The sequence below is a fragment of the Lissotriton helveticus genome, chromosome 3_1 (genome assembly GCF_964261635.1).
Source record: "Lissotriton helveticus chromosome 3_1, aLisHel1.1, whole genome shotgun sequence".
Taxonomy (NCBI): domain Eukaryota; kingdom Metazoa; phylum Chordata; class Amphibia; order Caudata; family Salamandridae; genus Lissotriton; species Lissotriton helveticus.
The window spans coordinates 1040945193-1040972760 of NC_136061.1; the positions used below are offsets into that span (position 1 = coordinate 1040945193).

Sequence of the window (27568 nt, forward strand, 5' to 3'; positions counted from 1 at the left end):
TGTGCCTTTTCTAAAATGGAGGTCTTCTATGTTTCACAAAATGGTTGCCCTGTCAGGATTTACCTCAGAGCCATGGCCATAGGCTAGTATTAGGTGGATCTAGAACCTTCTGGTCCCTTCTGATGACATGGGCCTAGGTTATAAAAGGGAGCTCACTGGTCGGCCATTTTGAGTCCTCAAAGAGCTGACTGGAGTGCAGACTGCTGTGTATGAGGAAGGGTGATCCTGACCAGGTTGATGGTTCTGAAGAGCTGCTGCCAGGTGTTGTGAATCTGCTTCCCTACCTGCTGAACTGACCCAGCTGGGAGAGGGACCGAAACTAGCCCCACGTCATTAGAGTGTTGGGGAAGCCGGTGGACTAACAGCTGTCTAAAGAGTGAGAGAGCCCCCTATATGTCAGCGCAATGGAAGTAAGAGCGAGAAGGGGGTAGTGAGACACCTTCAATAAACATAACAATAAGCGCCTTGCCCCCGGCTGCTGCAGATAAGAAGGAAGAGGAAGGGGGGAGAATTCTATCGATACCTTGATTTTCCCAGAATGCCTCTGGTGAGAGCCTTGGTTTCTCTGTGGTGCCGCTAAGCTCCAGTCAAGCCGAGTTGCCGATCCTGTTCCCCAGCGTAGGGCCTAGGAAGAGAACCGCCCCGTTGATCACTGTCTGGGCTGGTGGGCGTCGTCGGCTACGCCTACCTGGAGGAACGGGGCCGGCACTGGAGTTGGGAGGCGGCCGGCTCAGGTGATACGTTGGAAGAGCGCCGGACGCTTCCCTCAGAGTCGTGAGAGAAGGCGAGGGGGAACCAGCTTTGAGACTTGCCCGGTGATCCTCCCCGCATTTGCCTTCCGCCTCAAGTAGAGACTGAAGATTGGGCCGGGGCTGGAAGGGAGTGCCGTCTCTGACTGACTCAAGAGCCGGTAAGAGCCACGAGGGCGGCAACAGTTCTAAGTGTTGTTTCAGGGTCTTCCCTCTGTTATACGCTGATGAGGGCGAATTCGAGGTGCTAAATCCTGAGTCAAGATTATCACAACCAAATAGGTAGCGGTCTATAGATACAGGGAGTAGGGGAAAGAAAGGAACAACCGATCGCCTCAGCCCTTGAAGTGGGGCCTGCGGGGGTAAACAGACTCATATTTCCACATGATTGGTGCACCAGGACTTGGGGGAAAACTTGCAGACGTAGGGGCAGATAAATAACTTTGGAATAAAGTATATTTCCCCACTGGGGAGGTTATGCCAATAGCCCCTAGTGATATGATCTAGTTGGCTACCTAACTGGAATACAAAAATCTGCTCCTCAGCCCCCCCCCTGGTATATGTGACACTACTTTCACAGATCTATGAGATTTCCTGCTCTTTTTATTTATAAAGTGTGTCCTGCTGCCTGATGTATTAAAGTTGTGACAGCCTGAGATGAAGAACTGCATAACTTATTACAAATGTTGATTATTGAAATGATTGAAATGTAAACAAAAGGGAATGTAATGATTTAATGTTGGAATAATCATACATGGAAATGCTTGTGATGTGAGATTATTACTGCCAAGAACTGAAGTTGATCTAAGAACAAAAGATAAAGCCTTTCCTTATTTTTATCAATATGGTGTGGTGTCATTTTTAAGTGGGAATACGTTGGGTTACTGTTTGAGTGTGAAGCAAGCACAACACATTGCTGTGGAGTTAGGCCTTATTACCTTGAGCCAGGCTACCCTAAGTGGATCGGTAACCCCGGGTCCAACATATTGGTGTTCAGTGGTGGGATTAGGGCTTGTGCTTGCGTCCACTTGACAGTGGCTTAGTGTGCACCACGTACTCCACACCTGGAGTTTTCTCCTAGTAATCTCCATAATTGGAAGTTTTTGTTTTTCCAAATTCCTTTCTGGTGGTGGGTTAAAGTAGCCTTATGTGACGCCTCTTTCTTGAAATACTCCAGAGTAACTGTCTGAGGCCCCGCTTGGTAAAATGGAGTTTGAGTTGGATGAGTTGGAAACTTACACAGCGGCCCAACTTAGGGAATTTTGCCAGGAAAAGGGGGCGTCCTTCAAGCGTGGTGCGAAGAAAGTGGAACTCCAAACCAGCTTGAGAGCATGGGTGGCAGCTCACCCAGATGGGAAAAAGGAGTAGGAAGAGGGGGATGTCCAGGATCGCTGGACATGCCCCTTTGAGGTGATTGAGAAGAAGGGCAAGGTCACTTACTTAGTGGATCTTAAGACCCCCAGGCAGCCCCATCGGGTGCTCCATGTCAACCGCCTCAAACCCCACCATGAGAGGCCCGAGGTCATCTTGATGATGGTGACTGATGGAGCAGAGGAAGAGGAAAGTGAGCCTCTCCCTGATCTATTTTCGTCCCAAGAGAAGGATGGGTCGGTGGAGGGGGTGATCCTCTCACCATCCCTAACTCCTGAACAGCGGAGGGACTGCCGTCATGTCCTGGAGCAGTATTCCTCGCTGTTCTGCCTTATCCCGGGAAGGACCCACCTGTGTACCCATGATGTGGACACAGGGGACAGCCCACCTGTGAAGTCCAAGACCTACCGGCTGTCAGATCAGGTGAAGGCCAGCATTCACAGTGCAGTCACCAAGATGCTGGAGCTAGGAGTGATTGAACCTTCAAGCAGCCCCTGATCCAGTCCAGTGGTTTTGGTACCAAAAGCTGCCCCGCCGGGCACCACTCCTGAACTCAGGTTCTGTGTAGATTACAGGGGACTGAATTCCGTGACAAAGACTGGTGCTCATCCAATCCCTAGGGCGGATGAGCTCATTGACCGGCTGGGAGCTGCCCAATATCTGAGTACTTTTGACCTCACATCGGGGTACTGGCAGATCTCCCCTACAGATGGAGCCAAGGAAAGGTCAGCCTTCTCCACGCCTGAAGGCCACTACCAGTTCTGTGTGATGCCCTTTGGGCTCAAGAACGCCCCTGCCACTTTTCAGCGGCTCGTGAACCAGGTCCTCTCCGGTATGGAGGCCTTCTCTGCTGCTTATCTAGATGACATTGCAGTCTTCAGCAGCAGCTGGGAGGACCACTTGTGTCATTTACAGGCTGTTCTCCAAGCCCTGAAACAGGCTGGCTTGACGATCAAGGCCAGCAAATGCCAGATCGGGCAGGGGTCGGTAGTGTACCTAGGCCACTTGGTGGGCAGGGGAACGGTGCAGCCCCTCCGGGCTAAGATCTAGACTATCATGGCCTGGGAGCCCCCCAAGACCCAAACCGAGGTCCGAGCTTTCTTGGGCCTAACAGGATACTACCGTCGCTTTGTCAAGGGGTATGGCACAATTGTGGCACCCCTAACTGAGCTCACATCTAAGAAACGACCTCGACGGGTAGTCTGGACTGAGGCGTGTCAACGAGCCTTTGACACTCTGAAGCAAGCAATGTGTGTGGCTCCGGTCTTAAAGGCCCCTGATTTTTCCAAGGAGTTTATCGTCCAAACTGATGCATCAGAGCATGGCATTGGGGCAGTGTTATCGCAACTCAATGAAGAGGGTCTGGACCAACCTGTTGTTTTCCTATCAAGGAGACTGCTTCCCCGGGAACAGAAGTGGAGTGCGATTGAGCGGGAAGCCTTTGCGGTGGTATGGGCTCTGAAGAAGCTGCAGCCATACCTGTTTGGCTCGCACTTCCTTGTTCAGACTTGCCCCTTCGTTGGCTGATGCAAATGAAGGGCGAGAATCCCAAGTTACTGAGATGGTCCATCTCCCTACAGGGAATGGACTTCAGGGTGGAACATCGGCCTGGAGTGGACCACGCCAACGCAGACGGTCTCTCAAGGTATTTCCGCCTTTGTGACGAGAACTCCCAAGGGGTTGGGTAGCTCTCCCCACTTTCAGCTGGGGAGGACGCGTGTTAGACCTGTCAGCCCTTTGGGTGGTCCCTCCCTATTTTTCTCTCCTTTTTGCTGCAATCTTTTTTTTTCCTTGTCCACTGAATTTTTCTGGATGTTGACTTTTAAGCCTCTGGGCGTCTCCTCACTGTTAACCAGTGCTGAGGCGCAGGTGTGCCTTTTCTAAAATGGAGGTCTTCTATGTTTCACAAAATGGTTGCCCTGTCAGGATTTACCTCAGAGCCATGGCCATAGGCTAGTATTAGGTGGATCTAGAACCTTCTGGTCCCTTCTGATGACATGGGACTAGGTTATAAAAGGGAGCTCACTGGTCGGCCATTTTGAGTCCTCAAAGAGCTGACTGGAGTGCAGACTGCTGTGTATGAGGAAGGGTGATCCTGACCAGGTTGATGGTTCTGAAGAGCTGCTGCCAGGTGTTGTGAATCTGCCTCCCTACCTGCTGAACTGATCCAGCTGGGAGAGGGACCGAGGGGGTCCAATATCCGAGTGAAGGAGTGGTAAAAAATCTCCATCCCCCCCCCCCCCTCCTGAACTTGAGATCGCCAGGTCACAGAGGGACATCCTTTCACCTGAGTAAGTGGTGAGTGAAAAATATGAGGGGACCTGTGCTGCTGCTGAACTTTTTAAAGGAGTGATGGACAGGCTATGAGTGTCCATTATTCCTTTTTAGAAACTAGCCCCACGTCACTAGAGTGTTGGGGAAGCCGGTGGACTAACAGCTGTCTAAAGAGTGAGAGAGCCCCCCTATATGTCAGCGCAATGGAAGTAAGAGCGAGAAGGGGTAGTGAGACACCTTCAATAAACATAACAATAAGCGCCTTGCCCCCGGCTGCTGCAGATAAGAAGGAAGAGGAAGGGGGGAGAATTCTATCGATACCTTGATTTTCCCGGAATGCCTCTGGTGAGAGCCTTCGTTTCCTTGTGGTGCCGCTAAGCTCCTGTCAAGCGGAGTTGCCGATCCTGTTCCCCAGCGTAGGGCGTGGGGATTGATCGGGGCGGGTCCAGCCTAGGAAGAGAACCGCCCCGTTGAACACTGTCTGGGCTGGTGGGCGTTGTCGGCTCCGCCTACCTGGAGGAACGGGGCCGACACTGGAGTTAGGAGGCGGCAGGCTCAGGTGACGCGTTGGAAGAGCGCCGGACGCTGCCCTCAGAGTCGTGAGAGAAGGCGAGGGGGAACCGGCTTTGAGACTTGTCCCGTGATACTCCCCGCATTTGCCTTCCGCCCCAAGTAGAGACTGAAGATTGGGCCGGGGCTGGAAGGGAGTGCCGTCTCTGACTGACTCAAGAGCCGGTAAGAGCCACGAGGGCGGCAACAGTTCTAAGTGTTGTTTCAGGGTCTTCCCTCTGTTATACGCTGATGAGGGCGAATTCGAGGTGCTAAATCCAGAGTCAAGATTATCACAACCAAATAGGTAGCGGTCTATAGATACAGGGAGTAGGGGAAAGAAAGGAACTACAGATCGCCTCAGCCCTTGAAGTGGGGCCTGCGGGGGTAAACAGACTCATATTTCCACATGATTGGTTCACCAGGACTTGGGGGGAAAACTTGCAGATGTAGGGGCAGATAAATTACTTTGGAATAAAGTATATTTCCCCACTGGGGAGGTTATGCCAATAGCCCCTAGTGATATGATCTAGTTGGCTACCTAACTGGAATACAAAAATCTGCTACTCAGCCCCCCCCCCCCCCCCCCCCCCCCCCCCAGTGACACTACTTTCACAGATCTATGAGATTTCCTGCTCTTTTTATTTATAAAGTGTGTCCTGCTGCCTGATGTATTAAAGTTGTAACAGCCTGAGATGAAGAACTGCATAACGTATTACAAATGTTGGTTATTGAAATGTAAACAAAAGGGAATGTAATGATTTAATGTTGGAATAATCATACATGGAAATGCTTGTGATGTGAAATTTTCACTGCCAAGAACTGAAGTTGATCTAAGAACAAAAGATAAAGCTTTTCCTTATTTTTATAAATCTGGTGTGGTGTCATTTTTAAGTGGGAATACCTTGGGTTACTGTTTGAGTGTGAAGCAAGCACAACACATTGCTGTGGAGTTAGGCCTTATTACCTTGAACCAGGCTACCCTAAGTGGATCGGTAACCCCGGGTCCAACAGCCCCACCATCAGAAACCTATACTTATGGCCTCACTGTGTAAGGGCCATTGGTGTAAGAACATTAGACCGTCCGCCCTATTTAGCGCAGACAGACTAATCTTTTTCCTATTTGGGACCTGCAGGGAAAACCTGGTGGTTCCAAACAGAAAAAAATAATGACCTTTATACCCTAGAAGAAAAACCGAGGTTGTAAGGGCATTTGTATTTTGTTTTTCAAAACTCCTATTTTATGAGTTTATTTTAGAAAAAGAAAAAAGTTTAATGAGAGGCCACCGAAAACATGGAGACTGATCACCAAACTTTCAATGCTTTTGTTGAAGTTGCTGATGTGTTGGCTCCTGTGAAGACACAGAGATCACAGCGGGGTCGGCTGGTTCTTATTATTCACCAGTGGGTAAGCTGTAGCGAGACAGGCCTCCAGGAGGGCAGACACCTTAACCACAATGTCCTGCTAACCAGTCTTCAGTGCAGCAAAAAGCTCAGAGCAGGATGAACCTTGTTTTTTGGACCAACAAGGGTACGCCTTACCTGAGGAAGGCTCAGCACTTTGTCCTTGTTCAACTGTAATGGACCCACAATCTGATGCATACACATGTTTAAGGAAAGCTTGACAGGAAATATTGTATATATTTCCACTCCCTCAAAGAAAGAAATGGAGCACTACTGCCATCCTGACTCAGGTTATTAAAATTTAGAGAGATTGGTATTCTTTATTAATCGGTATGTGGAAAAGTAATTATTTACGCTCCAAACATTAATTTCACAACTAAGTATTTGCAGTTAAAGGGTGAAGTTAAATGTGAGTTATGCCAGGTAATTTTGCCAATAGATTTCCAGACCAAGAAGTTTTACAATTAACATGTAAATTCACAAGCTTTAATCAGGTGAGATATGTCTTGTGTAACTAACTGGGAACTGCTATTATAACTCTGCCAATTGCTGGTGATTTTGGTCTGCAAAATTAACAGGTAAGCAAGTCTAGAATTTCTATACCTAACTCCCCATCTATGAACCTACGTTGTACATGCATCTTCAAGGTAAGTAGATGTGGAGTTAGATCCCTAAATGCGTTTACCTTTCAATAATTTCTCCCTCGATTTTCTTGTATCACAATATTCTTGTGTCGATATTCAGTAGTACAATTGTACATATATCTTTTAATGTAATTACTTACAAATTTGGGCAATTCATTAAGACATGATTCATTTTTATTATCTCCATAATGATTTCAACGGTAAGTAAACAAAACAAAAAGAGGAAACAATCACAAAAAGGGTATGCATGTTTGGAAGAAACATGCACAGTTGAATGATGATACATACACAGGAGTACCCATTTCAACCTATGAAGTGGTTTTCATTTTAATTTATTAAAAGCTATATGGTATAAAAATGTTAAATGGGCGATAAATTATTAAATACTACTTACTCATTTGGCAAAGTTTACTTGCTAGATTGTAGTCTCGTTCCATGATAGCTTTCAGAAACTGAAAAACAAAAATATTTAACGTTAATACATTTTTTTAAACCAAAAATTGGAATAGAAATGTTTCCAACTTTTTCTTGAAAGCTTCTGGATATAACGGTCTGAACTGCATTAAATTACTTTGTTTACACTTTAATGTATCCTCACAAGAGAGGGTCTACCATATGAAACTCAAACTAGCCATAGCCCGAACTGCTTAGCCCCATCGCATCTTCTCTGCATGAAACATGAAACCCCCAACATGTTTCTTCACTTTTGGACTTCCTCAGTAATATACACATATGACTTATGATTGAATTAACAAGGTGCAATCCACATACAACTTTAACCAAAAGGGTTAATACCTGAATTTTAGCCACTGCACAGCTTTTCTGACAAAGACTTCTAACTGTAGATTCCTCACCTTAGAATATTTCCCAGGCGTCTGACTGGATCTTAAAATGTTTTTGAGCAATACTTCTGTGTGCCTTGGGTAGGTGGCACTGACTTCTCCATGACTACGTCAATCGCTCCGGATGTGACTTTTGCAGGCCCATATGGGTGCCTCCATGTGTCAATCGCTCCGGATGTGACTTTTGCAGGCCCATTTGGGTGCCTCCATGTGCGCTTTTTTCAGCACCAACAGACACAGATCTGGAGCTAAACCAAAGGGGATGATGGACAGAGTGTTGAACATTGCAAGTACTCGCTCCCAGTCAACTGATCTTGGTTTAATCCATCATCATTCTTTAGCTCACTCGCCACCCCAGTTCAGACATGGCCATATGCAAATCAGTCTGACCCTGTGCCTCATGGGAACAGTCCAGGCCGAACTGCCATGCTATGTTTCCCCGGAACCGGAAACAAGCATCCTGGGACCGGTTTCTGGCTAATCGGCTGTCATCAGCCAGGCTAGCTTGAATTCAGTGGCAAAGTGAGCAAGGAACCCACGTCTGGCCATACCCTGACATCCAGTGAGTGAAGTGCTCTTTCTGCTTCATTTGAAGGATTCTGAAAGTGTGACTTTAAGACAATTGGTTCACCAACGCGAAAATCTGTTGGAACCTTCGGTATGAAATTAAGATTAGAACCTAAAATAACAGTGTCCTTTTTAAATTCCTCGTATGATCTTTGTATTGTAAAAGCCTCTATTTGGATAATTCTTATAGCCAATGTAAGGGCTATGAGGAGAGCTGTCTTCCATGAAAGATACCTGATGTCCGCCTAATGTAAAGTTTCTAAAGGCCCTCGTAACAATTGAGCCAAGACTGTGTTCAGCTGTCAAGGAGTTGGCATTTTTTAAATTGGAGGACACATTCTAATTAGTCCTTTTAGAAATTCTTTAATTTGCCTGTGTGGACTTTTGGGGACAGATGTATGACCATTCCATTTTGCACTCGCAATTTGCGATTTTTGCGACTCGAAATTTGGGACTGTTAAAATGGAATGTACAACAGTGTCTGAGACACTGTTTGCGACTCCCAATGGAGTCGCAAATGATCTGCCTCATCAATAATCATGAGGCAGGTTGCCATTTGCAACCCATTAAAAATGGCCAGCACTCACAGGGATGGTGGCCTGCTAGGGTCGGAGAACCACCATGTATGTGACTGCTTTTTGAATAAAGCAGTTTCTTTTAAAATGCAGTCCGTTTTCCCTAAAGGAAAACAGGGTGCATTTAAAAAAGAAAAATGAAAGTTTCTGTTTAATTTTTTAACAGCAGACAGTGGTACGTTGGACCACTGCCTGCTTTGAAAAAATATGTTTGCTGCGACTGGCTTACCACCTACCTGAAGTAGGTGGTAGCTGCCATTGTTTTGCGACCGCATCTGCAACTCTGTACATACATTTAAATTTTTATTTTACAGACTTTTATATAGCACAAATTTGACCCGAATCGGGTATCAGAGATCTTTACATAGCAACAGTTGCATTACATGAGGACACATTCATTTTTGTTAGGCACGGGGCGATTAAGTAATTTGCCCAGAATGACAGGATGTTCCGAGACTCAAACACAGTTCCCCAGATTTGAGGTTGACTGCCCTAGCCGTTAGGCCAACTCCTCTTGCCTAATAGGTTACTGACTCGCAAAATAGGGTTTGTACATACCACACACCTTTTTAGCTGTCGCAAACGGGAAATCGGCACTAAAAAGGGTTGTATACCTGGCCCTTGGTTCCTAGTTTTCCTGAATCTCAATATTGCGGCAAAATGAACTCTGATTGAACTATGAGATTATGCAGAGAGAGCTAAACTGTGTAGGTACATTAATACTTGTGCTGATGTTGAAGAAAAAGCATGACAAATATTTGAAGAGCACCAAATGCAAAATCTTAGCCATTTTGCCTTGCCTGATTTATTTGTGGATCTGGCTGCATTATTGAGAGATATTCTCCTAATGGAACTCATTCTATTCAGGAACCAGGCCACTAAATTGAGTAATTCCGGACAAGCGTACAGTCAGACAACTCTGTCTCTCCTATCTTTTTTGTGCAAAGAGTTCAGGCAGAGATCTCCACTCACGGAGGCATACAAAATAGTACTGAATGTGGGAGGAACAAGAGGGTTTGGCTGAAAATGAGGAATAATTACTACTAATAGTAGGAGTTTAGGGAAATTTAAGGAGGGGCTTGGGAAGGATATGCTAATACAAAACATACCCCATAAAAGAGAAAGACAATTCAAATTCACGGAATACACTTCTAAAGTTAATACCACCTTATAAGTGCCAAAGCAGCTGTAAAGGTACTTTAGGTCTGCCTTGAACTAAGTCAAGCACCATACATGGCCAACCACTAGTACTGCAACACACTCTAATAGGCATCACTGGAGGCAGAGAATTAAATGAATACAGTTAGGTACTAATGCTAAATACATTAAATGAGTTCAAAATTTTAAATTACACAAATACATTATTAGGTGCTCAAAAAGCATAGCTCATGTAAATGTAAATGTACAGGAATTTATATAGCGCAAATCACCAAGCGGTTTCTAAGCGCTTGCTTAGGGAACCCATCCTGGTATTCCCCTGTGAGATAACCCCGGCAGGGTATCCGCAAGGTGAAAGCCAGGCATCCCGCCGCGAGGGGCCGTTGTGGAGATTAAGCAAGCTATTGCCCAGAGTCGCAGAGTGTGAGCCCGTGAATCGAGTAGGCACCGGAGCGAGAATTGTCGAGTCCATGGACATTTTAGGACTCAAGACCCCGCCGAGCCGGGAATTGAACCCTGGTCCCGGGCTGACCTCTGCTTCCAGGTCTGCCTCCTCTAACCAGTGAGCCACACTTCTCCACTCATGATAATTATATATGAATTAATAATACTTAATTAAAAATGACATTAAACTTTAATAAAGAATAATTTTTAACCAAGTTTACTACATATTAAATAAAGATGGTAGTGAGGGTAAGCATTGTTTTAATATGTTTTTAAGGAATATTTATACATTTTATTTAGATGTTTAAATTACTTTATTATTTAATACATATTTAATTTGAGAGATTAACGTACTAAAAAATGTATTTTATTATTTCCAGGTTAAATTTACTTTCCCATAATAATCTTCAGGGCAGAGGTCTCCACCCCGGTGAAAAGACATGTCCGCCAACTAGGCAGAAGATGAAATACAATTGTACAGTTGCCTGTAGTAACTTTATGGTTGTGAAAACAAACATAGAAGGCACAAACTCCTCATTTAAGGGAGTGGAGATGTGCAAGTCTATACTTAGTGGTAAATATTCACTCGTGAATTGATAAAAACTGGTGACTTACACCTAGGTGTAAGATCAAATATATACATGAGTAAATATACACATATGTACTTGCTATAAGCGAAACATGGTTATATGTTTAAGCCAAGCCTTTTCTTCCCATTTTTTCACTCTAGCCCCTACCTCCCAGGATTTTGCTTTACCTTCCTCCTGTTTACCCGCTGCTTTCCTCTCACACTTACTTTATTCAATGACTTGCACTGATAAATGCATAAATTATGCCACAGAAAAGATCCATATGGGCTCCATTTTGGGTTGGCGGGCTACTGATTACTTCATTCTCCAACTACGACTTTGTTTTCACCTTCAGATTAATTCTAGACTTTAGTTTTATTTTTCTATATTAATTTGCTTTTGGAGGAAACTGTACTTTCTTTCCCCTTTTTCTCCTTAGTTCTCCCAGGAGATTCTCTTGTGTGTGTTTCTCAGTTCTCTTATGTTTGTCACTTTCTACCGTCCTCCGCTCCCTTATTCTAATCCCAGCATATAGTTGTATTCTCCCGCCACCTCCCCCTTCCCCCTCCCCCCAATTTCGGCCGTGCTCTGCTTCTGGCCTGCTCTCCGTGTACACCAGGGATGTGGAATTCCTATAGCCTGACGCCCAGGACATATTGTTTGGGGTCAAGGGCAACAAGTTTTCATATGCATGGACAAGTAGGCCCAACCCCCTGCAGCACAAACCCTTTGGCTGCCAGTTTGCAGTACCACATTATGGTTCAGGGAAGTGCACTGTCTGCAGTTAAGGTAATATTTTTGTCCATATGTTAATGCTGTTCAAACTTGTATTTATGGTTCATTATTTGAAAGCCTTTATTATTAGACGGAGCGCTCTAAGTAAATGTTGGAAGCTCTGCCTGCACTACAGACTGTGGTTCCAGTATAAAAATGTGCACACAGGTTTACAACGTTTAGCAATATGAGGCTATGTATAATGCTCCGAGAATGCTGTCGGATTTGATGAAAATATTTGCAGAAGCTTGAAAGCAAGATTGATGATTCTTTCATTTCAAAATAAAATGTTCATTAAACAATGAAAGCAGGAAAAAAAAGATTTAGCTAAACTACTGTAAAATCTCAGGTACCATTTCTTTGCAGCATCATTTAGTAACATGTGTTGATGCATGCTAGTATTTCCCAAAAATATTTATAATTGAAAATCAATGTAACCAGTTTTGATAAGAATTGAGGAAACAAAAATAAACAGGCATTGGCAAAGCCAGTAGATCTGAAATTGGTGGTCAGCTTTTTTGTTTTGTCAATGTGTGAATTGTTTTTGCGTGGTTTTTGCAAAACTTTATTTGTGTGGGAGCTGCCGGGCCCTCACCCCTATATCAAAAATTGGCAAAAGAAAAAATAGTTTTTGGTCTCAAAAAGCACAAACTGTCACAGTTATTGGCACTGAACAAAATTACGTAGAGTGCAGATATGCTCCTTGTGAAAGAGCAGAATGCTGTCACTCACAGCGAAGACAGATGATACAGAGAGAAAGAGATAGAATTTTAATAAACTCATAAGGTCACGGTCAACGGCAGACCAAATTAGGGGCCCAATTATTAAAGAAAGACTCAAAAGTACACCCATGGTATATGTCCTTGCATTAAGTGCAGCTATACTGCTTTTGTGAATTTCCAAGAATTTACAAAAGTAGGTCAAGAGCTAGTACTCCTAGAAAATATTTGAAAACTACATTTTAGCATGAGCAAGTTTACATGTGTAGATTTGCTCATGGGAAATTCTGAGTGTTTGCAAGTTTACTTTCCCTCTAACCACTTTTTTCCCAACTCTGGAAGAAGGTTTACGTCTGCCATTGTCAGGAGTAAATTGCCAACATTTCTCAGTATGAGATCAGATTAGAGAAGAGCTGTTGAAAACCCTTAAAACATGCAAGTTAGTAGGTTTGTACAGGCTCATAAAGGCATTCTAACCATGGAACTATTGCTTACCACTACCTTCAGGCCCAGTATGTAGCTCTGCGGAAACATGGTAACATAAGGGGATTGCAAGTATTCAAACACTACTATGGTATGAGCCCTGGCATAAGAGGCTGTATCAGAGCTCTTATATAATGAGATTGCCGCCATAATTTGTCGCCGCACTACATGGCACCAAAGGGACAAGTGGATTTTGTTACAGGACAAGTAGGTTTAGGAGGCAACCTGCCCCATGGACAAGTAGATATTTTAGAGAATTCCACACCTCTGATGTACACAATGCCTCGTTAAGTCAATATTAAATTTATCCTAAATTTATCCTAAATTTAATGCGAGGGGAATGAAGTTTAAAGGCACACATTTATTTCAGTGAGGTGAAAGGCCTTTCTTGATGGGCTATCTTAAACTTCAGATATGAAATTAATGTAAATCCACATACCATGAAGCGGAAATTAAACTGAAATCCTGATTCCAATTCAAATTATTTGACTGCTGAAACATTGCATTGTTTTCTGAAATACTTAACCCTACCTTTTGGCTATTATCCATCTCAAGAACATACACCTTGAAAAAGGCACTGTTCTTTGGCAGTTTCTTTCTGGTGTGATTCGTTTAAAAAAAATGGCTGCAGTGTTTAAGTGTACTGCTGCTTTATTTGCTCACATTGTTTGATAATGTTTTTAATTCTCCTTGACACACTACTAATCACTCAACAACTCAAGAGCACAAATGTAACTAATCGTCACGGACAAAAAGAACATATAACTAACCTACTATTTAACGTTAATCTTGGATTCCGGAGGAGCTGCTACTCGCTGCAAAGCACTTCAATGCCTCGACAAGGGTAGTAAGCGCTATATAAATGCAATTTACAACTAACAATTAACAATATTTACCTTTGTGAATTGGGCTCATATTGACGACACTAATATTTTTGTTGACCTATATGGAAAACTCGCCGGAGAAGCTACAGCTGCCTGGCCGGTCACAATGGCACCGAGGAAGACGAAGACACAGGTGGCCTAACCTCGGAAGAAGAAGAGGTGGTTGAACAATCCCTGCATCCCCTAGTGACAGCGATACGTGAGATGGAGCAGGAAGCAAGCGGCCTCCCTGGAGATTTGGATAATGAGACACAAGACTCGCATTCCTGAGGAAGGGACAGGACTAATATGTGACACTGCAGCTCATCGTAAAAGGGGCACGCAAGTTACAAACACCCCTTTATATATTTCTTTACAATTGAAATTTCTGTTATGTACTTTATTTATTTATTTAAAGAGTTTTATATAGCGCTGGCTAGACCCGGAGGTATCAGAGCGCTTTACATGAGAATCAACAATGTAACAGAAAAAGTTCAACAATTACACAATTAATCCCCCCCCCCCCCAAAAAAAAAGAATAGGCAATACAATTAGGAGAGGGGAGAAAGGAGAGAGAGAGGTAGAGGAGGGGGCACAGACTGACTTGGTGTGGGGGGGGGGGTACCAACCTGCTAAGTAAGGTGCAATCGTGAGTTATGTGGGGGGAATCCAAGGGTGGGAGACAGACCCTCTCCGCCAGTAGTCCGGGCTGTGTGGAAGCTGAGGCTGCAGGGGGGGTGGGGGGGGGGAGACGTTGTGGGTGTTTACAGTTTCTGGGAGTTCAGGGATGGGAGGGGCGGGGGGAGAGTTTCTTTTATCATGTCCTGCTGAGCGCACACACACACTTCACTACGACTCCCGACTTACGACGCGGGCGACCGCCAGATCTTACCGCACGACAGGCCCATGGGTGACCCGGGCAGAGTAAATGGGCCAAGAGAAGGCTTTAAGGTATTGACCTGGAACGTCAATGGCCTGGGATGTAAGATAAAACGGGGACTGGTTAATAACTATGTGAAGCGATCTGGGGCGGATGTCATTCTCCTCCAAGAAACGCATCTTCAGGGTACTAAATGCGCATTCCTGGCGAGGGGGCAGTATAGGGTTTTGGCACACGCAGGCTTCATGTCGGGATCTATAGGCGTGGCAATCCTGATTAGAAAACATACACCCATGACAATAGCACAGGTTTGGACGGACCCACAGGGAACATATGTGGGAGTGCGCGGTCGGTGGGGGAGGAGGGAATACACATTTGTCTCAGCATACGCCCCACCCAAACTCCAGGCAGGCACACTTCGGGGTGTATCTGATATTCTCCTCAACACGTCTGATACGATTCAAATTCTTGGGGGCGACTTTAATGATGTTATGGACCCTACATTAGATAGGACGGGCGACCGTGATAGACCCCCGCGTGTGACACCGTTAGCCAAATCTATGTCCGCGCTCGGACTACTCGATGTATGGAGATGGCTCCATCCGAGCACTAACGCCTACTCTTTCTTCTCCGGGGCCCATACGGTGTACTCTCGCCTGGACTACATTTTCATGGCACGGCAGACGCTGCAAGCGTCGGACACGGCAGAGTACTGCACACGTGGCGTGTCTGACCACTCTCCCCTACTGGTAGAGGTGGGTAGGAGAAGGAGGGAGGGACCCAAAACACTCCGACTGTCGGCGTGGGATCTGCAAAATGCAGAACTCCTGAAGGGCCTAAGAGCAGATGTGAGGGTGTATCTGGCAGAAAATGTTGGCACGGTGGACTCCCGAGTGACTCTCTGGGAGGCTCTTAAAGTGGTGCTCAGGGATAGGGCCCACTGTAGGCTAGCGGAAGACAGAAGGAAAGTCCAGGCTGAGGTACAGGCGCTGGAAATGCAGATTCTGGCGGCTGAAACAGAACACTTGCATACCAGAGACCAGGGGCAACTTCGACGTCTGTCCGATCTGAAAGCTCAGTATAGGCAATTGGTGACGGGGGAAGCGAAGACGCAGGCCCTGGCTACCTTGCACCGCCTTTACGATGTGGGAGACAAATCCAGAAGGCTCCTTGCGTGGCTGAGTAGGAAGGAGAGAGACGCCCTCTGGGTTGACAAGGTGAAAGACCCTAGAGGGGGATGGGCCGACACGGACGCCGGGATAGCAGATGCGTTTGCGGCGTTCTATAAGTCCTTCTATGAGGCACGTAAATTGGGCTCAAAAGAGGATGCCATGCAGTAAATGGCGCATATTACCCTCCCGGAACTGGAGGACTCTGACCAGGTAGACCTGAAGGCGGACATATCAGAGGAGGAAGTTAGGGTGGCTCTGGCAAAACTCCGACAGGGGAAGGCCCCGGGCCCCAATGGATACCCGGCAGAATTTCTCAAAAAAACGGCGGATCTCCTGACCCGCCATCTGCTGGGTTTATTTCTCGACGCGGAAGACGAAGGACAGCTCCCACTCGACCTCAGACAGGCCACGATTGTTCCGATCCATTAGCAGGGGAAACCGACGGACGACTGCTCGTCATATCGCCCCATCTCCCTCCTTAATGTGGAGGCGAAACTGTACGCTACGATCCTGGCACTTCGCATGCGACGGGTGGTAACAGGGTTGGTCCATCTGGACCAGACGGGGTTCCTCCCGGAACGGGCCACAAGATATAATTTGCGGTGGACCCACAACTGGCTCAGGGTGGTAGAGGGCAGGGCTGAGCCCCACTGGTTTCTTGGCCGTTTCTAGAGGGTGTGCTAGAGCGTATGGGCTTTGGGCCCAAGTATAGACGTAAGGTGAGTCTCTTGTATACCAGCCCTAGTGCTAGAGTTAGGGTTAATGGGACGCTATCGGAGGCATTCCCAATACACCGGGGCACCAGGCAGGGATGCCCCTTGTCCCCCTTGTTGTTTGCCCTTTCTATTGAGGTGCTGGCCTGTGCGATACGGCAAAATGTAAGGATCACTGGGTTCCGGATAGGACCAGCGGATGAGACTGAGGAGAAAGTGTCTTTGTACGCGGACGATGTCCTGCTCTATGTCACGCACCCTGAAACCACAGTACCGGCCATGTTCGAGGAGTTAGAAAGATATGGTAATAAAGCGGGGTACCAGATTAACTGGCATAAGTCGACGCTATATGATCCACAGGGTAAGGAGGAGTGGCCCACGCTGCCTGAGAGACTGCTCACAACTCGGGAGGGGTTTATGTACTTAGGGATCTTCGTCACGACCGATAGTAACTTATCCTACGAATGTAATGTTAGCCGGGTCGTGCGCACCTTTGCAGATGATGCCATTAGATAGCAATTGCTTCCTCTGACGATTCTGGGACGGGCGGCTATGTTTAAAATGGTCACGCTCCCCAGATTTTTGTACGCATTCCAAAATGAATATTTCCCTCTGGCGTGTACGGTATTTCGTGATATTCACGCGGCACTAAGGTACTATTTATGGCTGGGTACGCAGCCTAGGGTAGCGCTCTCGACCCTACAGAGACACCAATATGATGGTGGAATATCTCTGCCTGACCTGGAGGCCTATTACTGGGCAGAACACCTGGCGCCCATAAATGAATGGCTGCACGCGCCCGCCACACACCCCACTTATGCATTGGAAAGGCACATGATGGGCATCCACACCTGTCTTTATTACCTGTACGGAGGGAGGGGAAGGTCCATATTACTGCCGGCTACTAGGATCACGCTGGGAGCATGGACGAGGGCGACAAGGGCAATACAATGGGAACACAGACCGTCGAAACAAACTCCACTGTGGCACTGCCCCTGGCTGAAGGAATTGCACAAACTGAAGGGGTTCCAGGGGTGGGACGCCATAGGCATCTCTACTCTAGGAGACGTGGTTAAAAGGGAGCACTGCAATCCTTCCCGTCACTCCAAAAGGAGTATGGGCTCCACCGCTCCCAGTTCTTTAAATATATGCAACTTAGGCATGCCTGGAGGGCAGAGGGGGCATTGCTAGAGGGACTCCCTGAATACGCCCAACTGGAGGGCCGCCTCCTACAGGAACAGATCCCCGGTAGGGCAGTATCCCTAACATACAAAACCATCATGAATAATAGACCAAACAAGCTGGAAGGCCTTAGAACCACATGGGAACGAGAAGTGGGAGATATGGATGACGTGGATTGGGGTGAAGTACTGATGCACCCCAGGGAGGTGGCGATTAAATCACGCCTCAGTTTGATCCAGTTTAAGATTCTACATAGGTCATATTTTGATAGAGTAAAGCTCTATAAACTGGGGAGGATACCGGACCCCTGCTGTCTGCGATGTGGCCACGACTGGGGGGACTTCTTGCACACTATTTGGTCTTGTCCAGAAATTCAAGAGTACTGGGGGGAGGTCTTGGCTGAACTGGGGGAGGTGCTGGAGACGGTCATTCCATCAGACCCAAAGTTAATACTCCTAGGGATGACTAATGATGTAGATCTGGCACGCCCACTCCTGATTTTTCAGGGGCTAGCCCTGGTGGTGGCCAAAAGGGACATAGCCAGGAAATGGGGGGCGCCTGATAACCCACGGCTGGAGGAATGGAGGAGGGGCATGGACCTTTACATGGCAGCCGAGAGGGTCACATACAAGGCAAGGGGCTGCGCGAAGAAATTTCGAAGAGTATGGGGCAAATGGGGACATTATCATGGTCTTGATGGAGGACTTGGAGAGGTCGCAAACATTTGATTGCTTGAGTGTCGGGGGGGGGGCTTCTGGGGTCCGGGGATGAAGCCGCAATGGACTCTGATAAGCGAAGCGGTAAATCACTTGGATGTTGGACTTTGGGGCCCGATTCGTTGGGAGGGTTGGGAGGGTAAGGAGGGGGGAATGTGGGAGTGTTGCTCAAAATTGACATGCTTGTTTAGTGTTTTCCTTGGTGTAAAGACAATAAAAATGGTTTATAAAAAAAATAATAATAATAATGTTAGGTGGGGTGTGAGTCTGAGGTTTCCCAACAAGCAACGAAGTGTACCCAACTAAAAAGAATAGTGTGAACTTTTGCCACTGGACAGGCATTATGAACAGTGTTAGGGCGTTAGTTTTCCGTTATTTGGAAAAGTAAGGCCATCCAGCATAGAGCCTCTGTGGGATAGCCTGGAATATGTTGTCCACTCTGCCCCATTTATCTGAGAAGGAACTGGACGAGGGAGGCCCAGGAGAGCAGGATAGCATAAGCCCATAGCGAACGTCAATACACCAGCCAAAGGATGGAAAGCGAGAGCAGGCCTTTTAGTAGTCCAGGCCCTACTGAAGATTATGCTTCGAAGAAGAAAGGAATCAGGGGCAACAGGCGACGTAAAAGTTGCAAAACAGCACAAAATCCTGCAGAGTACCTGGCAGTGTGTAATGACATAAGGCACCTAAAACTACAAGAAAGGAAGGTGTGAAGCAACCTGGACTATAAAACCTATGTACACTATGGTGAGCTACACAACAATGAAACCGTGATCCCTCATTGTTGCTCCCTTTTAATAGAAATTATAGAGATGGTATCTATCACAAATTTAAATATACGAAGGCACAAAATATGTGGTGCATCCATGATGCAAAATGCTAGTAGATATTTACAAAGCAAGGGAGATTTGAGACGCCTTACGTTGCTTTATAAAAAAAAATGTCACACAATGCAGCGGTTTGTACTGCATTGTGTTACATTTCATTCTGGGAGGCGTTCTATGGGTAGAACAAAATCTCTGTTGTGCAGAGTCGTGTCTCACGTACGCCCACGATCCGTGACCCGTGACCCCTATCACGTGACGGTTGAGGAAGCCGCAACGCGACGCAAGCAAGAGGAAGCCGCGAAAGCGAGAAGCTGCAAGGTGAAGTCCCGAGCGAAAGAAGTCAGGCTCGGGGCTCGGTTTAAATCGAAGGGCATTGTTGCCATCCGGCCCTCGGCCCCCTCGACCTGCGGAAGCCCCAGTGAGGGAAGGGGTAACTGGATATCGGTGAGAGTCGCCGGGCAACTTCATAAGCCGCAAGGCGCAGCAATAAGGTGCCAGGGGCCCCTGGCCCCAGAAGAAGTAAGGAGAGGCAGGGGGTCCCGACTGTAATCTGCAAAAGGCACGGGCACGGTGCAGGCGTACCTACAAGAAGGCACAACAGAGGTAAGTGGGGAGGTGTCTTTTATCCCCTCCCCCTCTTTCTATCTGCTTTATTTTCCCTAAAAAACGACCTCCCTGGTCCTGAGGACAGTATAAAGGACTAAGGGGCAGAGTCTGCAGAGAATTAAGGGCAGATTTAATTACTAATCCCCTTGATGGCACCAAGGAAGAATAAAAGTGTGTTGGGACAGGCTAAGACTTCTAAAGCCCCCCTATGGATGAAAACACTTTGGAGGGAAGCCCCGGTGACCAGGGACCAAAACCAAGGTCCAAACGCACTCTAAAGAAAAAGGAGAAAACCCTCAAGGAGTCATCGCAAGTAGGAAGTAAGGGGGGCATAGCATCAAATTCCCTGAAAGACTTTGTGGGAAAACACTTTAAAAAGGTTTTCTCACCAGCTAAGCCCCTTGCGACGGACGTGCAAACAACCGGAGAGGAATCCTGGAAGGAAGGCACCTCGGTCATATTTGAGGAACATTTGGGGGACCCTGAAAACTCAATCAACCAATCTCTACAGTCCCTAAGTGTCCATAATGGTTCCATAATGTTACCCCGACTATCCTCGTCACCAAAACTGTCCTTGCTACTTGACTCAAAGGGATCAAATAGAGAAAATCATGGGGCGTGGCTATGAGCCGACCGAGATGGCGGCGTAGCGCGCGAGCTCTGAGACCGAAGCGGCTCGTCTAGCATAAATCCGTATGTCCATCCGACGCTAGTGCTCCTACTGACGCAGGACCGGAGTGCGGGAGTGAAGTGGCGCCTTCCGACGCTATCCCGGTCAAAATCGAGCGTGTTCAGCCGGAGGGAGACCGACGAGTCGGGGCGGGCCCTGCCGCGTACATCAGCACCGGCCTGCTGCTGCGCTGCGGGCCGGCCGGAAGTGCCCTGTGGCCGGCGGACCTCGTCGGAAGGAGCCGCTGTCAGACTGCGGACCGCATCGGCGAACAGCTTCTGTGGGAGCGGAGGTCAGCCGTTCCAGTCATAACCTCAACCAGCGTGCTGCCGCCCACTAGAAAGTGCAAGTCGGTCCCCGGCAGCGGAGCGCCTGCTCAGCTTGGCGCGCCCCGGGACCGGGAAAACTGCTGACCCGCTATGCCGGCGGGGCGTGGAGGCGACGCCCGCTCCCGCCCCTGGTAGCGCCTAAATCGGACGTTTGAGGCACAAGAGCAGATAATGTGCCGGCAGACCCTGGGAGTGTAATACAAGGACTGCCGCTGCCGCGCTCGATACTGGACCGCAGGCGCCAGTGGTACCCCACGCACGGCGGGCACATAACTACATACAGGGACACACCCTCTACTCCAGTGCCTGGCGGAGTCTCCATAAAGTGCCCTGAGGTGCGCTGCGCGACGCAGTAGCGGAACAGTCAGGCGTGAGGCCAGTAGGTGCTGCCTGACGACTGGAGGTGTGGAGGCCTGTGGATCTGCCAAAGGGGTGGCGGTGGAGCCATTAGTCTACTGCTCCACGAATACGGTCGCCATTGCTCAGATACACCACGTGGCGGAGATAGGGCCTTGCTGTACGACGCCATTTTGACACTGCTGCCCAACGGACATACTGTGGAGCGGAATCTCAAATACGACAACGCGATCACAGCCGGACGCAATGGCGGGGCGAGGTCCCAGGAATGCGGCGGCACAAGCGAAGCTGGAGAAGTACGCCTTCAAAAAAGCGGCCACACAACATCCGGAGGGTCGCCCGTCTACGGGCAAAAGTCCAGAGGGAGACGGCGCCAAAAGAGTGACATTGGAGGATCTGATGAAAATGCTGACGAGCGTCCAAGCAACGGTGGGTTCTATTTCCACGGATGTTGGCCTGCTGAGGGCAGATCTCCACAAAATGACGGAGCCTGTGGCCCAGGTGGAAGTGGTCACCAAATCGCTAGTGGAGGACACTTCGGAACTGCAGAGGGCTGCCGAGCGCATGGAAGCGGTCACCAAGAAGCTGCAGGACCGGCTGGACGATCAGGAAGGGCGCTCGCGGAGAAACAACGTCCGTATCTTAGGTAGTCCGGAGTCGGAGGGCAAACGTTCGATGGATCTATATGTGGAGGACTTAATTAAGACGAAATTGCAGCCGAAAGGCCTCTCCCTTTTCTTCTCAGTCGAAAGGGCGCATAGAGTCCCCGGGGGGACGCCGAAACCGGGGGCACCGCCACGGCCAGTACTGGCTAGACTCTTTAATTTCCGGGATAGGGATGCCATACTTCAATCCGCCAGAATCTCTGCACCTATCAAGATACTGAACTCCACCATCGCTTTCTTACCGGATTATACGGCTGAGGTGGCCCGGCGACGGAAGACTTTTATCGACATCAAAAAAGCCTTGCGGGTCAAAGACATACCATACTCCATGCTGTTCCCGGCGTGATTGAGATTCGTAGATAATCACAAAGCGTGGTTCTTCGACACCCCGGAGGCGGCGAGAGATTGGCTGGAGTCAGCGCGACCAAACGTCAGCTAGCCAGTCGAATCAACAGGCATCGCAAGGACATAGCCAGGACCTATTCGCTGAATCAGGTCTGGAGGAGGGTGGACATCCGGAGGAATGAGTGCCAGAGGACATGACCCATGATCAACGCTATTTCCGCACACTGACTATGGGACCCTTAGACCCCACTCTGCGTTGAGCGGAAGAGGGCACATGGAACTGCTTCTGGAATCGCAGAGCTACTTACCCCCTGCAAGCAAGTACAATGGGTTGGGTTGGGACTATGCGCTCTGCTAAGTTGGGGGAGGCGGGCGGTTTTCGGCCCGTGCAGCAGGGAGGCAGGGAGGAGGGTGGGGAGGGATTGTTGAATGCTTTGGTTTTAGTTATTGTATTCCACGGCACAACACGAGATGCTCCATACAACACGAAGGTGACAGATTATTTAGCGACAATGCACCACGAGGCTGGTTCCTTCTTGCCTTGTACGATGCCACACACCCTGATGAATGGCGGCGCACGTGATAACTACACCTGAGAATCACACGTCACATCCCTCCCGCACGCCAACTTTAACAGCCCTCACATGGAATGTCAGGGGTTTGGGCGATAAGGTGAAACGGGGCCTAGTGTTACAATATTTGAAACGCTGTAAGCCGGCGATAGTCCTGCTGCAGGAAACCCATCTTGTGGGCACGGCCTCGAAAGCGATGGATCGATGGGGGTACAAATTCATTGCGCATGCGGACTTCTCCTCCGGCTCTAGAGGGACGAGGATACTTATACGAAAGAGCTTCCCGATGATGTGTCAACGGACTAGCGTGGATAATCAGGGCCGCTTTGCAGCTGTGACGGTACAGTGGGAGGGCCAACTTTTCAACTTTGTGTCCGTATATGTCCCGCCCGGCCTACAGGCCACGGCGCACGCCGCCCTGGCGGCCTTTCTATTGTCTCTACCTACTGCGACGCTAGTCATAGGGGGCGACTTTAATGACGTTGTGGATCATGAGCACGATAGACACCCACATGCCGCGACGGTGCGGGGAGGCGGGCGACTCGCCGGACTGCTGGATGCCCTGGGTCTGACAGACTGCTGGCGATACAAACATCCTTATGACAAACAATACACTTATTACTCAGCCACGCATAACTGTCTCTCACGGATTGATTACATTTTAATGTCTGGGGAGGGGCTACACGGCATCGAGGAGGTAGGCATCTGCCCCAGGGGAATCTCTGACCCCTCCCCACTACGACTCACATACACACACCACCGTTCCCGTAGAAGCTGTGTGTTTCCTGTCCATGCGAGCTATCTGCGGAGCACCCCATTGAGAAAAACCCTTTCCGCTACTGCTGAGCATTACTTTCAGGAGAACGTGGGCTCAGTTGGCTCCCAGAGTACCTTATGGGAAGCGTATAAAACTGTGCTGCGTGGGCAGGCGATTGCCTCCATAGTTGCACATAGACGAACACAACATCAGGAACTTAGCGCCCTTGAAGTGGCCCTCACGGGAGCAATCTCGGAACAGGAGTCACATCCGTCCCGGGAAGCCGCTCAGGCGGTCCGGCTGTGCCGCACGGAATGGATGGCATATCAAAAGGAGATGGTTCAAACCTCGATTCAGGCCTCCCGTCACAGCTGGGAGACAAGGCAGGAAAGATGCTGGCTTGGCTCGATAAAAAAGAAAAAGCGGGCAGGGTCATTGCACAACTGGCACTGCCTGGAGGGCGTTTGACCTCTGACCCCGGTGCCATAGTCAAACTGCTGGCTGACCATTTTGAGGCGATATATACCCCCCAGGCGACGTATTCGACGGAAGAAGCTTACGACTATATTAAGGATCTGACGATCCCCTGTCTCTCACCTGAGGCGGCGTTGTTGCTGGAGGCTGACATTACTGCGGAGGAAGTGCGGGAAGCGACCAACGCACTGGCGCCTGGAAAGGCTCTGGGACCCAACGGTCTCCCGGTAGAATTGTACAAACAAACAGCCCAGACAACAGCCCCTCATCTCCTCAGAATGTTCTTGGACAGCCTAGAGGTAGGACTGCTCCCTGGAGATCAACGTCTTGCCACAATCATCCCGATCCACAAACCTGGTAAAGTGTCGGAGGCGTGTACTTCTTACCGCCCCATCTCCTTACTAAATGCGGAGCCAAAGATCCTTGCCAAATTACTAGCACTACGGTTAGCCCCCCATCTTGCCACTCTGGTACACCCAGATCAGTCTGGCTTTATGCCAAATCGTAACACCTCACATAATCTGCGCCGTCTACAGGCGGTGCTAGCTCGCCGAGAGCACATACAGGAACCGGCGGTCCTTCTCTCCCTTGATGCCACTATGGCGTTTGACACCGTGGAATGGCCTTATCTATTCACGGTGCTTCGTCGCATGGGCTTCGGCCCCAAGTTGTGCGCGTGGGTCCGCCTGCTTTATACCGGGCCCCTGGCTCAGGTGGCAGCGAATGGTCATGTCTCCAGGGATTTCCCGCTCGGTCGTGGGACGAGACAGGGCTGCCCGTTGTCTCCCCGACTGTTTACACTAGTCCTTGAGCCGTTGGCGATTTGGGTCCGGTGGGAACCATCCATTAAGGGTATCCGTTGGTCACCGTCGTGGGAGGATCGGATATCTCTTTACGCGGACGATATCCTTCTCTATCTCACCTCTCCTAAGAAGTCGATATTGGAAATACTTAATGTCTGCGAGAAGTTTGGGAGAGTTTCGGGATATAGAATTAACTGGACTAAATCAGTCTTATTCGTATTTGCTGGCTGCCCACCCTCCCTTCCGGTGGACTGCCCGTTACGTTACACTGCCACCCCTTTTAAGTATCTGGGAATTTACGTCTCGTCTGACCCGGACGAATTCCACGCCCTAAATTTGAAACCCCCCCTGGAACGGTTTAATAGGGATGTAAAGGTGTGGCGCTCCTTGCCTCTCACCCTCCTGGGTAAAGCTGCCCTGTTCAAGATGATCGCGCTGCCCCGTTTTCTGTACCTCCTTGAGAACACGCCATTTCAAGTCCCCCCCCTCCTATTTTAAGGCTATCGCAGCGGCTGTTTCCACTTTGCTTTGGGACGGGAAACCGGCACGTATTGCGCAATGCAAACTGGTGAAGGACTGGTACGATGGGGGTATAGCACTCCCTAATATTGAATTGTACTATTGGGCGGCCCATCTGAAACTGATCAATTACTGGCTTCATGCCCCACAGACAGAACCCGCCTACTTGGCGGACAGGCAGAGTTTCGAATCCAGGGGACTATTGAGAATCCTCTATAGTCGAACTATCCCGGCCGATCTACTGGGCCCGACTCGTCACACGGTTCAACTGTGGTATAAGGCACATAGACACCTTCGGTGCGCGAACACTATAACACAAATGACACCCCTGTGGGACTCATACAGGTTGGGTTACATGGGCAACAGCAAGGGGTTCCGGGCGTGGGACGCCATTGGTATTTCCGTGGTGGGAGACCTCTGGAAAAAGCACAAAATGGTAGACTTTGCTTCCCTACAAACCAAATACGATATGGCCCAGTCCGAACATTACAGGTACATGCAAATAAGACATGCACTTCAGGCAGTCATCCCGACAGGAACGACTCTGCAGGAATCCACCCCGCTAGAAGACAGACTACTGACTGAACATATGACCCACAATGCGACCTCCTACACATACCGGAAATTAGTTAACAACCTACCTGACATGAAGTCCAAACTGCGTTCGATTTGGGTGGCGGATATTGGTGACCTTGACGACTCGGAATGGCAGGAGGCTCTCTCATCACCGCGTGAGTCGGCGATTCCTTCCAGGCTTAAACTGGTTCCGTTGAAAATACTACACCGCACATACTACACCAGAGTGGTCCTGTACAGGATGGGGAGAGCTTCCCACGAGTTCTGTCTCCGCGGGTGCGGGGAGAGAGGGAAGTTCTATCATACCATTTGGGACTGTGCTCGATTAGCCAGGTACTGGGCGGCAGTAATGCGAACTATTTCCCAAACTACGACTGTCTCCCTGCTGCCCGACCCTCGCTGTTGTCTGTTGAACATATGGGATGCAGTGGACTTAACCCAACGGCAGCAGGACTGGGTCATGTTGGGAATGATGGTCGCGAAACGCAATATTGCTAGACTATGGGGTTCAAATGTACTACCCGCATTGAAAGACTGGTGCAGCGACATGGATGATGCAATGGTGGCTGAGAGGGCTGTGTTTGTCCATCGGGGATGCCCTAAAAAATGGGGACAGATCTGGGGGGCGTGGAACAGGTTCAGGGGAAACATCTGTGAGCCGCCACGAGAGGACTCGGATGAGTGCCTTTCGGATTAAGGATTAGACCTGAAATACGGAGGTTAGTGGTGGTATACTCTGTTGTTTTAGCCCCGCCCTGCTATTGAAGGGTGAGGTAATGCGGAGGACGGCTCTGTGGTTGCACAGCTAATGCTAACAATGCTAAACTTAAGTGCATGTGCCAAGTCACCTTCGAAGATCGAAATGTTTACTGTGCCTTTGTTGTAACGAACAGTTTGGTTTAAAAAGTTAAAATGTAGACCTAAGCCATAACGTATACCTGTATCATTTACACTCTGCACAAATTGTTACCATTTGCCGTCGGACCCCCGGGCTAACGACTACATTGCTGTGTCAACCTTATATTGTAATTTGCCACTGTCAATATCGCGGCCGTCCCCAGAGATTGTAGGCCCTAAGCTGTGTTATGATGGTAATGTGCAATAAAGGTCTCTTAAAAAAAAAAAAAAAAAAAATAGAGAAAATCAAGGACATGAAGAGGATGACTGCTCGGTCCAAAATGGAAACTCAAAGGGTCTTGAGGTGCATGAGGAGCACACAATAGGGTCCAGGGGAACTAATGACTGTAACCAATCGCTACAGCTTAACCCAGAAACATCAACAAACCCGGCCTCCTCTATGCTGGATCTGATTCTAATGTTGCAAAAAACACTCCAGGGAATTTTGGAAGTGACAATGTTAAATCATGACATCTTAAAAACTCAGAACTCGCACCTTTCAAAAATTCAGGGTGAATTACAA

General features: G+C 48.4%; 1 protein-coding gene across 1 annotated transcript in view; it reads right to left on the bottom strand.

The window, feature by feature from the left end:
- ERICH2 (glutamate rich 2) overlaps nucleotides 1-27568 on the bottom strand; it is a 370290-nt gene that overhangs the window by 54589 nt on the left and 288133 nt on the right. Inside the window, exon 10 of the mRNA XM_078683840.1 lies at nucleotides 7386-7443. Coding sequence (XP_078539966.1) covers nucleotides 7386-7443 — 58 coding nt within the window. The remainder of the gene's footprint in view (nucleotides 1-7385; nucleotides 7444-27568) is intronic.